The sequence below is a fragment of the Leptosomus discolor genome, chromosome 21 (assembly GCF_034619465.1).
Source record: "Leptosomus discolor isolate bLepDis1 chromosome 21, bLepDis1.hap2, whole genome shotgun sequence".
NCBI classification, from domain to species: domain Eukaryota; kingdom Metazoa; phylum Chordata; class Aves; order Leptosomiformes; family Leptosomidae; genus Leptosomus; species Leptosomus discolor.
In genome coordinates this window covers 831,488-846,063 of record NC_141411.1, presented here as the reverse complement: position 1 = coordinate 846,063, position 14,576 = coordinate 831,488, and the positions used below count along the sequence as shown (strand labels likewise).

General features: G+C 62.9%; 1 protein-coding gene across 1 annotated transcript; it reads right to left on the bottom strand.

The window, feature by feature from the left end:
- Positions 1-4,609: 4,609 nt before the first annotated feature.
- On the bottom strand, positions 4,610-13,409 carry PPM1J (protein phosphatase, Mg2+/Mn2+ dependent 1J). Its single transcript, XM_086476501.1, has 10 exons — positions 13,150-13,409; positions 10,684-10,810; positions 9,829-10,152; positions 9,177-9,289; positions 7,617-7,701; positions 5,944-6,062; positions 5,648-5,711; positions 5,365-5,472; positions 5,062-5,213; positions 4,610-4,757 (listed from the first exon to the last, which is right to left on the bottom strand). The coding sequence occupies exons 1-10, from the start codon at positions 13,407-13,409 to the stop codon at positions 4,610-4,612; spliced, it is 1,500 nt and encodes a 499-aa protein (XP_086332627.1).
- Positions 13,410-14,576: the final 1,167 nt, after the last annotated feature.

Below are 14,576 nucleotides of genomic sequence, written 5' to 3'. Positions count from 1 at the left end.
GTCAACACGCCTCTCCAGTGTAAACAGCAAGTTAGGAGGTGAGCCTGGTTAAACGCTCCCGATAACCTGTTGGAAGACAGTGACTTGGCTTATTTTCCACTTAAAAAAACGTTTCCCTGGAGAAGCTGTAGCTGTCGGGAGCATGGATTGGATTTAAAGTCTGTAAAATCTCAGACAGTCCCTACCTACGCTACTTGTAGCTGAGGAGGAGGAGCTGAACATAATTGAAGCTATTTGGACACCAAAAGGCACTTGGCAAAACGCAACCAAAAAGCAACCAGTCTCAGTGTGACACAGCCAGCCAAAGCTGCTGTCCCTCTGCCTCCGGCTTCCCAACCCGGCCACTTCGCTGGGGATGGGGCCGTGCCCAGCTGGGCGTGCAGCCAGGTCCCCGCTCCCAGCCCACCCCTGCGAAGCAAACTGGGGATCACGCTGCCATTTCCATGGGGGTGTCGAGAGGATGAGGCTGGATTTAGGGGGTTCTGCGACCGCTGGGAAGACTTGGCTGCCACATTGTTAGTGCTGGAAAGGGCCGCGCAGTCATGCTTTTGGAATGCTCCCTTGCTCCTAAGACATTACACAATTATTTCTCCTCCCCGCAAGCCCCCCTAATATAAATGTTTAAAAATGAGCTCAGCAGTAAGCAAAGGGAACTTTTTTCCTTTTTCTGAAGAAAACACGGAGAGGCCGCTCCGCGAGCAAGACTGTGCGTGGGGATGCTGCCGGAGCGGGGGCTGTGGGGAGGGGTGGCGGGATGGGGCAGCAGCCCCTGGGCCCTCACCCCAGCCTGGCCCGGGGCAGTGCCTGGCTGGGAGGCAGCGGGGAGTCGGGACCCGCAGCCCAAGGGCACCCTCGAGGGACGACCCGCGGTGGCCGAACCGCCGCTGACCCATCCCTGCCCCAGGCCCGGGGACCCCCACCCCACCCCAGGCACCCCCATCCCGTCCTGTCCCGCTGCGCCCCACCCAGCCCGGCTGGGGCATCCACCCCCCTGCCCTGCTCTCCCAGCACTGACCCCACACCCCACCAGTAACACCAGATCCCGGTTCTAACCCCCCAGCCCAGCTGCCCAGCCCCCAGCACTGCCCCCAGCCCCCGCGCCCCCAGCCCAGCCCGCACCTCTCTCCGCCGCTGCCCCGCTCCGCTCCCAACTCCGGCCCCGGGCCCGGCCCCGCAGCGCAGCCCGGGCGGCACCGCCCCGTCCGGGGGCCGCCCGCGGAGGGCGGGGCGGGGCGGGGCGGGCGCCGAGCCGTGCCGAGCCGAGCCGTGCCGAGCCGAGCCGTGCCGAGCCGAGCCGTGCCGAGCCGAGCCGTGCCGAGCCGAGCCGTGCCGAGCCGAGCCGTGCCGAGCCGAGCCGTGCCGAGCCGAGCCGTGCCGAGCCGAGCCGAGCCGTGCCGAGCCGTGCCGTGCCGAGCCGAGCCGAGCCGAGCCGTGCCGAGCCGAGCCGTGCCGAGCCGAGCCGAGCCGAGCCGAGCCGAGCCGAGCCGTGCCGAGCCGTGCCGAGCCGAGCCGAGCCGTGCCGCGGTGCCGGGCCAGGCCGAGCCGGAGGGCGGTGCCGTGGCCGTGCCCCCTCTCCGCGCTACCCCTGTCCCGGCTCCGGGGGACACCCGGGACCCGCCGCTGCTTCCCAGCGGGTGGGTGCCTCCAGCCTCGGCCAGCCCGGGCTCCGGGGGGGGGGGGCGGGGGGGGGGGGTGTCCCGGTTTGGGTTAGTGGCGCCAGGCCGGGAGAGGGGCGATCGCGGCGCTGCCAGGAAGGGCTGAGCTGCGGCTCCCACCCCCCCTTCCAGGCAGGAGCAGCGGCGAAGACCACCCCGCGCTTTTCCCCCCGCCAGGACCCCCCCCGTCGCAGCACCTCCCCAGGAGACGCCTTCCCCCCCCCCCCCCGTTGAGCGTCGTTCACGGCAGCACCGAGAGCCACCGCTGGCGGGGGGCGAGCCCCGAGCTCTGCTCAGCCCAGCCCCCCCGCACCCTCCTGCGCCCCCCGGGGCTGCTCAAGCCCCGCGTCCCACCCCAGCGGACACAGCGCGGGGGGGGGGGGTGGGGGTGGGGGTGGCGAGGGACGTGGCCTGTCCCCAGCACCCCGAGTCCCCTCCGCAGGGCCGAGGGGAGCCCCGGGCCACAGGCGGGGGTCCGGCTCCCCTCGCCCCCCCACGAGGCCGCTCTCCCCCGCTGCAGGGCCGAGTTCCTGTCGCTCAGCCAGGGAAAGGCAGCCCCAGGGTCCTGGCCCAGACCCAGGCTCATAAACTGCTGCTATTTTAAGAGCTCGGAGACAATTTTTCTTAATTTATCAAGCCCCGGGCCAGGAGCTGGTTCCAAAGGAAATGTTTCTTTAGTAAAAAAGGGAACCACAGAGGAAGCTTTAAATGCAGCCTCTGCCTCCTTCCCTTTTCCAGCAGCTCCCAGGCAGCGACCTGGAAAAGCAGAGCCAGTTCTCAGCCACCAGCACACAGAGCATCGCAGCAGGGGACCACGGCTGGGCAAACAAGCGCGGGGAGAGCTGGGGGTGTGGGGAAAACGTGGGTGAGCGTGGGGAGCGCCAGGGGTACCGAGTGGCAGACAGGGGGATAGGGGACAGCAGGGATGCTCCCGGCAGGCAGCCCACCCTAGAGGCAGGGGGTAGCTGCTGCTGGGATGCCTGAGCTCCCAGACAAGGGTCCTGCCTCTCCAGCACATTCGTGTCCCTGGAAGCACAACCTGCAGAACTCCATCCACAGCCCAGCCCACTCCCTGAAGGAGGGACCCTCCGGGCAGCAAAACCCGGCCTTTCCTTTCTCCTCACCCAAGCCCAAGGCAGCGCTTGCCAGCTGGGTCCTGTTTTGGGTTCCTGGCCCACCTGGCAATCCCTCCCCATCAGGCTGGCCATGCCACTGCCCCCCAGCCAGCCCCAGGGAGCTGTGACCCCCAGCCAGCAGCCCCCGGGCAGCACGGCGGCGGCTCCCACTCCCCTGGGCAAGGGAGGACACTTCCACGGGGTCCGGCCAGTGCCAAGGGCAGAGGGACAGCAGCTCACATGGCCCTGCCTGTGCCTATTTGCTGCCAAGCCTGCCTACATAAATTAATCACAGCTAATTGGCTTTTAGGTAAGTCTTCTTTGCAGGAGCTCTGCAAGAAAGACTTTGAAGTGGGACTACGAGTGGCAAAACCTTATTTAACCACACAGCGCTACACAAGGACAGGCTCCTGGCCCCAGTATCACTCCCTGCTCCCTTCAGCACAGAAGATGTCAACAGGTTAAAATCTCGCTGGATAACTTTTACTTCCCATTAACTGCACCCAGTTTATTTACATCTCACTGATTGCAAGACAAAAAAAACCATTCACCAGAGGTGACACCTGACAAGAGCTGGCTGCACTCAGCGACAGCAGGACACAAACTACTGGTGCCACAGAGCCTTTCCAAAACAAGGGACCATGGCCCAGCTCCCCCCATCCCCACATGACCAGAATGAGACCATCCCTTTATGTTTTGGGAGGATGCAATGCTCTGCCGAGGCCCAGGAAATGCATCCTCCAGGTCAGAGGTACGTGTGATGTGAAGTAAGATCCTGTGCAGAGATCAACTGCTGCTACAGCTCTGCTCAGCACCAGCTTTGAGACTATTAAGAAAAAGGGGGGAGTTGTCTCCCCCCCCCCCCAGTCACGACCAAGCCGCTTTATTGCGGGTTTCCAGCCCCCAGCTAAGCAAATCCAGGCAGCACATTTAAGCTGTTAAGCTTGGCTGAATAGGGCTGCTCTGTGTGCAACTGCTGCTCAGCAGTGGCCAACTTAGAACTGCTCAAAAATATAGATACACATTCATACAGACTCCCCACACCAAGAAAGGATTTAGACATTTTCCAGCTCAGCTCTCCAGTTAATCATAAATAATTGGCTCCAGAAACACAGCAGTGATCCAAGGCATGAAGAGGGGTGGGGGCAGAACCCACGGCAGAGGCAGTGCAAGTGCGATAGCTCATTCCTTCCCAGGGCTCTTGTGACCAAGCACTGCCCCATCCTCCCAAAGTGGAGACTACGACAAGGTACGCGGATGAGGCGAAGGCGTGAGGGGCTGGAGAGGGCAAGCACGAAGTGGGATGTCAGTCGTCGGGCCCACCCACCACCACGCCACCCACAAACAGACTTCTGCCATGGCCCATCCTAGCCCCAGCGCCCAGCCCCAACAGCAGCTTTGGTGTCGCTGGTGCAAGTGTCACAGGGCAGGGGGACAGGAGATGATCGCAGCAGCAGGCACACGCTTCTCCCGGGACGAGTGCCCCACTGGCCCGATGAACCAGCACACCCAGGCCCAGGGCAAGGTGCAAAGGTCGCACCGAGAAGCCAGGGAGCCTTTAGGCTTTTCACAGCAATCAAGAAAGTGGCAGCACAAAAAACACCCCCCGACCCCAGTCCCCACTCTCTGTCCAAGGCCCTTCCCTCTCCACCCGAGGCCGGGATGCAGCAGGTGGAGGGGGATGCTCTGGGCAGGGGCACAGGCTCCAGGTTTCTTACTCTTCTCGTGGTTGGCTCAGGGAACAAGTGCTTGAGGGAGAGGTGGCCCCGAGGTAGCGCCAGTGTCCTGCTCGTCTCCACCCAGGCGAGGCGAGCCCCGCTGCCTGGGGGACACCGGGCATCATGTGTAGTTGCCCGGGCCACCCAGAGGGATCACGAAGACAGAGATGTCATCGCCGGAGCCCAGCTTGTCGTTGGCCAGCCGCCAGCCCCGCTCCTTCAGCACCCCCCTGGACCGCATCACCAGCTCCTGGGCCACCATGGTGTACCTGGGGGGCACAGTACAGCACGGCTCAGCAGTGACCCCAGACCCCACAGACCCCCTGATGCAGCACCCCGCAGTCCCTGACAAGGAGAAGCTGGAGGAGCCAGAGGTGCAGGAAAGGGTCCTTTGGAGAGGAGAGATCCGAGCTCAGGTACGCACATCCCGGGGAGCTTTGCACGCTGCGGAGCAACAGCACCAGCCCCGAGGCCAGAGGGACGCATGGCCACGACACCGCTCCAAGGAGCAAGGCCAAGGGGAGGTGTCAGAGTGCAGGACACGCTCGTCCCCCCTGCCCACTCGCAGCTCACCTGCACGGGTCGTTGGGCTCGTAGCTCGTCAGCACCTCCATCACCACGCCAGCCACCTCCTTGTCATTGGTGACATCCCAGAGCCCGTCGGTGCCCAAGACAAGAACATCATCGGGGCAGTGCTCGTACTGCGTGAGGTCGTAAACCCTGACCTGGCAAGCAACAGGGCAAGATGCAAGGGTGAAGGGCAGAGAGGCAGAGGAGGCTCCCGCTGCACTGGGCACACCATGGATCTGGTCACCCCGACTGGCTCCGGCTGTTGCAGGAACCCCCGGGCGCAGAGCAGCCGGCAGCCAGGCTCACCTCCGGGAAGCAGGACAGGAAAGGCTTGATGTGGATGTTGGAGCTGAACACCTTGAGGTCGTGGTCTCCCAGGCCCCGCGTGACCCCAATCGTGGCCATCACCCGAGCCTGGAGAATGGCAAAATCAAAAGAAAACTTTAAGATGCTTCATCTCCACCTCCATTCCCAGCTGAGAATCAGCATTGGAGCAGTGACAGCACTAGCAAAAACAGGCTGGAAACCCCTGATTCAGCGAGGGCAGATGGGAAGCAACCCCCACGCAGCTCCTGCCACAGCACTTCACCTTTTTGCCTTCCCCGTAGATAAGTGGAAATTTCAGGTCGTCCTCTTCTATCTTTTTGTAAGCCCTGGTTAAAACAAGCCAGGGACAACGTGTCAGCAGGTGGTGGCTTCCAGCACCGCCACTGCCCGCTTGGGACACAGCATCCCCCAGGGACAAGGCCCCTTCAAGACCCGGGCACCCAGCACGTCACAGCCCCCCACCCCGCGGGAAAGGATGCCGGAGCCGGGTGGCCGGGCACAGGCGGACCCCAGCGCCGCCCCTCGGCACGGAGCCTGCCAGGCGGGTTGGGGCGTTACCAGCCGTTCATGTTTTGGTCTCTGTACAGCATCTTCTTCCCCAGCTCCTTGGGCTGGATCCTGCGGGGGAACTCAAGGTGTGTGAACTCCTTCCCCAGCAGCTCGGGCCTCAGGAACGCCTGTGGGATGAAGCACCGGCTCAGCTGCAGGGCTGGGAGAGCAGGGTCCGCACTGCAGCGCCTGCCCCGCCGGCCAGCATCGCCCACAGCACCTCACCGGGCACGGCAGCATGGGACCCGCCAGCCTGACAGCACCCCAGCTACGGCATTTTGCGGTGGGGACAACCTCAGCTGCTCTGCTGCAACTCAGACAGGCGGGGGTAAAGCAGCTTCAAACCACCCGTCCAGGCTACACCCAGAGGGGAGACAAGAGCCATGCCAACACCCAGGAAGAAGGTGAAGCTTTTACACGGAGAGTTTTGGGAAATAAGGATCTCCAAAAAGGATCAAAACCCAGCAAATTCCAGGAGAAGCTGGAATTTTCCCAGGAGGAGTCAGAGCCGCAAACCTCCCGGGACCTTGGGCTCAGCACAGGGCAGGGCACTCGTCCGAGGAAAAGAGCCGATGGGTCTGTTCAGAAACCGTGTCCCGGCTGCGACAAGGGACGAGAAGCAGGACAGAGCCCCTGGAGCACAGTGTGCAGGGGACCAAGAATAGGGGCAGCGCTGGAAAATGCAGATGGAGGAAGAAAGAGCTGAAAGAAAGGAGGAGAGCCCTTGGGAAGAGGGGAGGGTTTGGTGCAGAGGCATGGAGAGCCCTGTCCCACTCCGGGGGGGGGCCCTGACCACGGCCTGGGCGCTGTGCAGCACAGCAAGCGTGCGCCTGGCCCCCTGCCTGCGCCCTGCCCATCGCAGCCGGCTGGAGAGGATCCCGCTCACAGCAGTTTCCTCCTCTCGGTCATTCAAAAATAGATTCAAGAAAAAATGCCTCAGTGTTTTTCCAAGTACATTGCAAGCCAGGAACTTGCATCCAGCAAGACCTCCTCCAACACAAACGCCTCCTCCTCTGCACTGCCATCAGAGAGGTCTTTATAACCTTAAAAAGTCTCCCTGTGTGGCACAGGGGGGTTTGTCCAGGCCAGGCAGGAGAAGGAGCTTTTGGGAAGAAAGCTAGAAACCCGTCAGCGCATGTCAGCTCCCTGACTGCCCAGGGAGCAGCTGGGGAAGAAAACTAGGACTCGGCGCGAGCGCTGTGGCTCCTTCGACCGTGCCAGGGAGCAGAGCTGAGCTCCTGCTGGTCTCTGTGCCAGCCAGCCCGGCGCTCCCGCAGCAGCAGCGGGCGATGATCCCCGTTCCCCAGGCAGGAGCGGGACAAGATGGACCAAACTGGCTCCGTGCAACCGAACCAAACCGGCCCCACGCCGAGAGCGCGGGATCCCCAGGTCCTGGCCAGGCCAGGCTCGCAGGCACGGCCCTTCACGCTGACCCCGCAGCAAACCGGGGCTCCCCCAGCCACGAGATGACCCCACGGGCCAGCGAGCCAGGGCAGCTCCCCGCGTCCCGGCACCTCTCCCCAACCCAGCGAGCTGGCTGGGATGGACCAGTGCCACCTGCAGGTCCCAGCTGTGGGGCTGCCCTCGGCCCCCGGGACCCCCCAAGGCAGCAGCCCAGCAGGCAGCGCAGGGGTCGGGAGGAGGTTCAGCAGGAACGAGGTTAGAAGAAAAGTCTTTCTTACTAAAAACTGCAGCCTCTGCCTCTCTGTCTCTGGAGTAAACTCCCTGGACATTGGAATGATTTCCCCGTTACGGATGATAATGGCCCTGCAATGAAACATGGAAGGATGAGGTTAGAGAGAAGAGGAGACGTGGCGGGGGAGCTAAGCCCGGCTCTCTGGGGCTGACTGCCTGCACGGCTGCCCAGGCAGTGCAACCCCTTCCCATCTGCTGCCTGCCCTCTTCCCAGCCCCGAGCTGGGAGCTGCTTGCTGGCTCCGCTGCAGCTAACCCCCACCAGACCCACAGCCCCCCACGCCTCCCTCCTGCGCAGGGAGGGACAGAAAATGGAAGAGAAGCATGGGGCAGAGGGGAATGAAGCAGAACAAACCAAAGGACAGAATATGGTTAGAAAAGGAGCAGCACAAAGTTGGCGAACCCTCCTTCAGAGAGGAACTGCACACAGGACAGGCAGAAATCGCCAGCAGCAGGACACGGGTGCAAGTGCCCGGCCCACACCAGCACTGCTGCTCGTGGCTGGGGCCGGTCTGATTGATGTGTTCAAAAAATAAAAGTCTGATGATGAGATGTTTCTGGATGTCATGGGAGGATCGAGGGTCTCCAGCACTGGTGGCCCAGCCATCCCACCTGCTGTCCTGCCTGGGGCTGCGGGTCTCCTCCAGGGATGCAGGGCCTGGCTGAGCCCAGTTCTGGCAGCATCCGATGCCCGAGGACGGAACACAGACCCTCGCCCAGAGGTTACAGCCTCAGGGCCCTGTGCACGCTGCTGTCCCGCAGGGCCAGCACCAGGCTGCTGCTGCCATGGAGGGACCCTGCACCCAAAAGCAGAAGGATGAGAGATCTCCTCCTCCTCCTCTGTCCCAGAGCTGGAAGCACATCCTCCAGACAATCTACCAGGGCCTGACATTGCTGGGGACAAGCTAACGCTGCAGCAAACACAGGGCAATTCAAACCATCTTCACCCTCAGGTAAGGCGGACTTTCCTTCCTGCCATTGCCTCGGGGGCATGAACACACCCAGGCACAACTGCAGTAACCCACTGGTATCAGTCAAAATCCTTGGGCTCCAAGCTCCCATGGGACTTGTCTGCACATAGATTTGCATGTCCTCCTCCTGAAACAGTTCACTGGTATTAAGTGTGCCCTCAAATGACCTCCTACACATTACTGAAAGCTTTGATGAGGGCAATTTTCACTCCCCAACTCACAGCCCAGGTCAGTGCTTGCAGCAGGGACTGAGGTGTGATCTAGAGCCGTCTGGGAAGCAGACGGGATGCTGCTGGGAAGGAAGGCAGCAACTCCCAGATTTGGGGAGGTGATTCTGCAGCCCCGTGTATGCACCAGGCAAATGTGGAGGTGACGGCAGGGCATGCTGTCCCCCGGGCGTTCAGGCAGGCAGGGGGTGGCTCTGCCTGGTCCTGCTGCCTTTGTCCTCCCCAAGACAGCCCAGCTTCAGGGATGGAGCTGGGTGCTCCTCACCAGCCATGACTCCAGCACCGCCCTGCTCCACTGGGGCGCTCCCCAATTGCCGGGCAGAAGGTGGTGGTGCCCTGCGGGGCCGTACCTGCTGTCGCCAGCGTTGGCCACGTAGAACTTGCCCATGAGGTAGACGGCAGCCAGGGCGCAGCAGCCCCCGGACAGGTGCTGGGACGCCCGCTCCCGCTCGATCTGGTCGTCCTGGGGAGACACAGAGAGCTCCAGGCAGGGCGGGCGGGCGGCCCCGTGCCAGCAAAGCTGCGAGCAGCCCAAAATAGCGCCCGGCTGCTCCAGCAGCACCTCAGCCGCTGGCCGAGGCAGGAGCCTGCACCAGGCGGGGAGCAGCAGCCAGCGGGGCCCGGGCACCCTTCCCCACGCAGCCCAGGGGCGTCTGCAGGGCTGGGGCAGGGGTCCTGCGGGGCAGCTGGGGACGTGGCTTCACTGGGGCATCAGAGTGGGCAGGAAAGAGCAAGACACGAGAGCAGCAGCTGGGACTGCAGGAACATCGTGCAACGAAGCCCTCTGCATCTGCGCAGCCCGAAGCCCAAAGCCTCCGCAACCTGAACCCCCAAAATACAGGAAAGCATCACAGTGCCCTCTCTGAGACCATCCTGCTAGAAGCCCTCAATGCAGCCCTCTCCTTGCTGCAGAGCTGCCTTTTGCTGGAGGGGACAACCCAGCGCAGACAGAGAGAGCAGAGATGCTCCTAGGGGATGCCCCGCAGGCAGGGGCTCACTCACCATGTGCTTAAAGGCGTTCTCGATGGCGCCGATCACCAGGCTCTCGTGGGAGACCGCTTTCTCCAGGTGAAACCGTGGCACAGCATTGTTGGGGACCTCTCCATTGTCCTCTGTGACGGACACCTGGCTTGGCTCCGCAGACACAGCCCTCGTGTTGTGCGGGAGGCAGATGGGAGGTGGGGAGGGGTCCTGCAGGATGTCCACGAGGTCCCGCAGCTGCTCACAGATGTGCAGATGGAGCCTCTTGGATGCCATGACAGCAGCACCACTGCCCGCATGGCCATCAAACAAGGCCCAGTAGTGGAAATAAAACCCCTTCCTGCCCTGCGGGGAGAGACGGGAAGGTTAAGTGAGCCCGCAAGGAAGCAGATGGGACGGGGAATTCAGAGCAACTGGGGTCACCAGCTGAGGACAGTGACACAGGGCTTTGCCTCCGGCTCACAGGTCCCAGCCCAGCGCAGGCAGGAGTGATGTGGGCAGCTGATCAAGGGCGTCTGGACACGGCTGGTCCCTGGCTCAAGCCCAGCCCTGCACCAGACACCTCGTGCTGCCGGCAGCGCATCTCTGCCAGCCAGCTCCTCCGAAGGGGTGGCACGACAGGGCCAGCGTGGCAGCCGCCTCCGCAGCCCGCTGGGGCACATGGGCCAGCAGCCTCCCCAGGCCAGCCAGCCCCGGTGTAGTCCAGCGGGGATGACGGCAGGAGCTGGCAGGGAGCAGGGGCAGCCGGCCCGGGAATGGAGGGAATCCCGGGGGAAGCGGCGGTGCGCACACATCGCCACATGCCCCGTCTCACGTCCTGCCGCTGGGCATCCTCCCTGCCGCGTCCCCGCCTGTGCACGCCGCCTCGGCTCTCACCCCGTCCAGCTCCCCGCTGCCTTCCCTGGACGGCAGCCGGCCCCTCGGGCTGGGCCTCCTCTCCACAAACACCACCTCGCAGCACGCCTGGTCCTCGTTGTGCTGGCTCTTCCCCGCGTTTATCACCCTGCCGTGAGGAAACAAGGCGTGAAGGCTCTTTCTTTCCCATCACATCCCAGCCAAGGCCACCTCGCAGCACCTCACCCCAGCCCCCATTCATGCCCCCACGTCCCCATGGATGCTCTCCACAGGTGCTCCTGCCCTGCCTGCGGCAGCCGCCAGGAAAGGAGATGTCCCACACCAGTCGCACGGTTTGATGGGAGGCCAGCACCAGTACTTGCTCCCGAGAGCACAGCTGGGTCCAGGGGAGAGCGGCCGTCCAGGCACCCACCGAGGGAGGTGACCAGAAAAAAATGCTTTTGCTGAAGGTCCCCCCCACTGCCCCAAGCAGAGCAACTGCCTGAAAACCTGCACCAGCCTCAACACACACACATACAGAGCTAGGACTCACAGACAGGTCTGTAGGGTTTGCGTGGCAAGGTTTTGGGGTGTGTGGGGGCTGGCTACAGGGGTGGCTCCTGTTTCCCCCACGTCCAACAGACCCAGGGCCAGCTGGCTCCAGGATGGACCCACCCCAGACAAGGCTGAGCCCACCAGTGACGGTGGCAGCACCTCTGGGATAATGTACTTAAGAAGAGGAAAAAGTTGCTGCCCAGGAGGAATCGCAGCTGAAGAGAGGAGTGAAAACATGCGAGACAAACAACTCTGCAGACACCAAGGTCAGTGCAGAAGGAGGGGGAGGAGGTGGCCCAGGTGCTGGAGCAGCGATTCCCCTGCAGCCCGTGATGAAGACCATGGCGAGGCAGGCTGTTCCCCTGCAGCCTGTGGAGGACCCCACGCCAGAGCACGCTGATGCCCAAAGGGGGCTGTGACCCTGTGGGGGACCCACACTGGAGCAGATTGTTCCTGAAGGGCTGCACCCCATGGAAGGGAACCGCGCTGGAGCAGTTTGTGAAGAGCTGCAGCCCGTGGGAAGGACTCGTGTTGGAGAAGTTAGTGGAGGACTGTCTCCCATGAGAGGGACCCCACGCTGGAGCAGGGGAAGAGTGTGAGGAGTCCTCCCCCCGAGGAGGAAGGAGCAGCAGAGACACCGTGTGATGAACTGACCACAACCCCCATTCCCTGTCCCTCTGCAGGAGAGGAGGTAGAGAAATCGGGAGCAGAGCCGAGCCCAGGAAGAAGGGAAGGGTGGGGGGAAGGCGTTTTTAAGATCTGGCTGTATTTCTCATTATCCTACTCTGATTTGATCGGTAATAAATTAAACTAATCTCCCCAAGTTGAGTCTGTCTTGCCCGTGGCAGTAATTGCCTAGTGTCCTCCCTGTCCTTATCTCAACCCATGAGCCTTTCCTTACATTTCCTCTCCCCGTCCAACCAAGGTCAACCCTCCACAACAGGACTGCAGCCTCACCCATGCCCCATCACACCCAGCACCTCTCAGATGGAGCAGGTGCCTCAGAGAAGGAGGGGAGAAGGCAACGAAGGTGAAGTCAGCAGTACTTTTGCAAAAAGATTCACACTAACTTTTCACAGCTTGCGCTGGCACAGCAGATTTCAGGTCTAGATTGCAAAACCTGCTCACGGGAGGAAGCTGCAAACATGCACTACAGGATGAGCTGTTTGGGCACAGACTTTTCAAGTGGTTGCAGAAAGAAGTATCAGGAGACGAAAGAGAAGTCTTGCTGCTGAGCAGAGGGTGGGTTTTGCTCCAGGTGGTTTTTACTCCAGATGCTCCTACACCAGTACCTCCTGAGGCAAATTAACATCTCAGCAAGCTCCCTTGAGGAGGAAGGATCACCTTGAGCAAGGGATGCAGGAGTGGACTGACAGCAGCAAAGGTGGCCTTCAAAGCCCGACCTTCCCCACGGGCCTTTCAGTTAAGGATGAAACTCACAGCGAGTAAAAGGAGAAGAGAATCAGGCCCTTGAAGGGGAAGTCGAAATCAGATCCCACTCCCAAGGCAGCTTCAATTCCCTCCTCCCCCCGAGTCCTGCAAGAGCCGCAGCAGTTCCTTCACCCCTCGGTGCCAGCTCCCCATCAGTGACACCGGGTACCGCGCAGGATAAACGCAGAAAGCAACAACAACAACAACAAAAGAAAACCCAAGACAGAAGAGCCTGAACCCCTCGGCGACGGGCAGGAGCGCAAACCCACGCGGGTGCCTTTCCCACCCGCAGGCATTTCGAGAGCAGAGCTTCCCCTCCGCTGCTCCTGAGGACGCAAACGCAGCTCCCCGCCGCTGCCGGGCTGCGACCCCCTTCAGCCCCCGACGGCCCCGCTCCGGCCCCGAGCGCTGCCGGCCGGTGCCTCCCTCCGGGCTCCCCAGCCCCCGGCCCCGAGAAGCGCGTCCCGCCGCGGGCACCCCCGGCCCCGCGGGCACCCCCGGCCCGGCCCCGGCCCCGCTCACTCGGCGTAGCCCGTGCTCCAGGGCAGGCGGCGGCGGCCGTCGCGGGGGCTCTGCACCGCCCGGCCCGCGTGGTCCTCGGCGCGGCGGAGCTCCTCGGGCGTCAGCTGGAGGAAGGCCGGACGGCCGGAGGGGGCCCCCGCCGGCGACCCCCCGGACCCGCCGCCGCCACCGCCGCCTCCCCGGGGCTCGGCGGGGGGCTGCGCGCCCGCCCCCAGCCCCGCCGCCAGCTGCGCCACGGCGGCGCGCACCCGCAGCAGCATGCCGAGCCGAGCCGGTCCGAGCCGTGCCGTGCCCGCCGCCCCGCCCAGCGGCCCGCCCCGCTCCCCCGCGCCTTCCGCCGGCCGCCCCGGTGGCGGGGAGGGGAGGGAGGGGGGGCGGGCGGCAGCTCAGCGCGTCCGCGCATCGCCCCGCAGCTCCTCCCCAGCCGGGACGGCACCGGGCCTGCCGGTACAACCGGGCCTGCCCTCGGGGGGAGCTACCCGCAAGGCAGCCGGCGGCTCCGGTGCCAGCCTCCGAGGGATGCGCGGCGGCGGGCGGGGAGCGGCTCCCGGGAAGGCTTTTACCGGCTGCAGGAGGCAGAGGGGCGGCGGGGAGACAGGCGGGCCCTGCCCGCGCCTGGCCGCTCTCCTTCCCGGGCTCTGCCGGCCGGTGGGCTTCCCGGCTGGATCCTCCCGGGGCTCCAGCAGAGCCACCTGCTCCGAGACACCGTCCCCTGCCCGGGACAGCTGCGTTGTCACTCTCCCTGCGCTCATTAACGAGGCCCAGCCCACGCGCAGTCATGCCAGGCTATTAATAACGAGCCAGCCCGCGGGGGAGCGGGGAGTTAACGTGAGAGGACCGGGAGCCGCAGCGCTCCTGCCTGTACGCCAGCACTGATCGGGATGCAGGTTTAGCTGACCCGGACCAACACGTTCCCACCGGCTGGGAGGGGAAGATACGGCAGTTTAAATCAGCATCAATTTCACAGCCCAGCCTCAGCACCTCCCTGCCTCCAAGTTCCAATGACAGCAAAAAAAAAAAAACTGCTGAAAAAACACAGTACCTGCCTACTGTGAAGTAAAATTGAGGCTATTTCCTAAGACTTGTGTGTCCCAGTGCTCTCAGCTCCACAGAGAAACCATTTCTTTCTTTCCACACAGGCCTTCTGCACCATAAAGTCCAGGCAGAAGCAGGGCTCCCACTGTGGGCTCCATGAAGCCACCTATACTTTAGCCACTTTCTTCAGTCAGAACTCTTCTAACTGCAGCATACTAAGCCCACCCTACAGGAGTTACTCAAAACTCCCTGTATTCCCATCTTCTACCCCCTAGCTTTAAGCTACTCAGTACCCTGCCTTTTGTAAGGCCCTCACACCCGCTTTCTCACTCTGCTTTCCACAGCCTGCTCGCACACCCCTATTTGAAGCTGCTGCCTCATTTCCTGCCTCG

What these genes read in the sequence shown, in the direction of transcription:
- PPM1J (XM_086476501.1), bottom strand. Translation starts at nt 13,409, where the DNA reads ATGCTGCTGCGGGTGCGCGCCGCCGTGGCGCAGCTGGCGGCGGGGCTG. An exon ending in TGGAGCACGGGCTACGCCGA is followed by an intron (nt 10,811 to 13,149) that starts GTGAGCGGGGCC and finishes TCCTCACGGCAG; the next exon opens with GGTGATAAACGCGGGGAAGA. An exon ending in TCTACGGGGAAGGCAAAAAG is followed by an intron (nt 5,473 to 5,647) that starts GTGAAGTGCTGT and finishes GCCATTCTCCAG; the next exon opens with GCTCGGGTGATGGCCACGAT.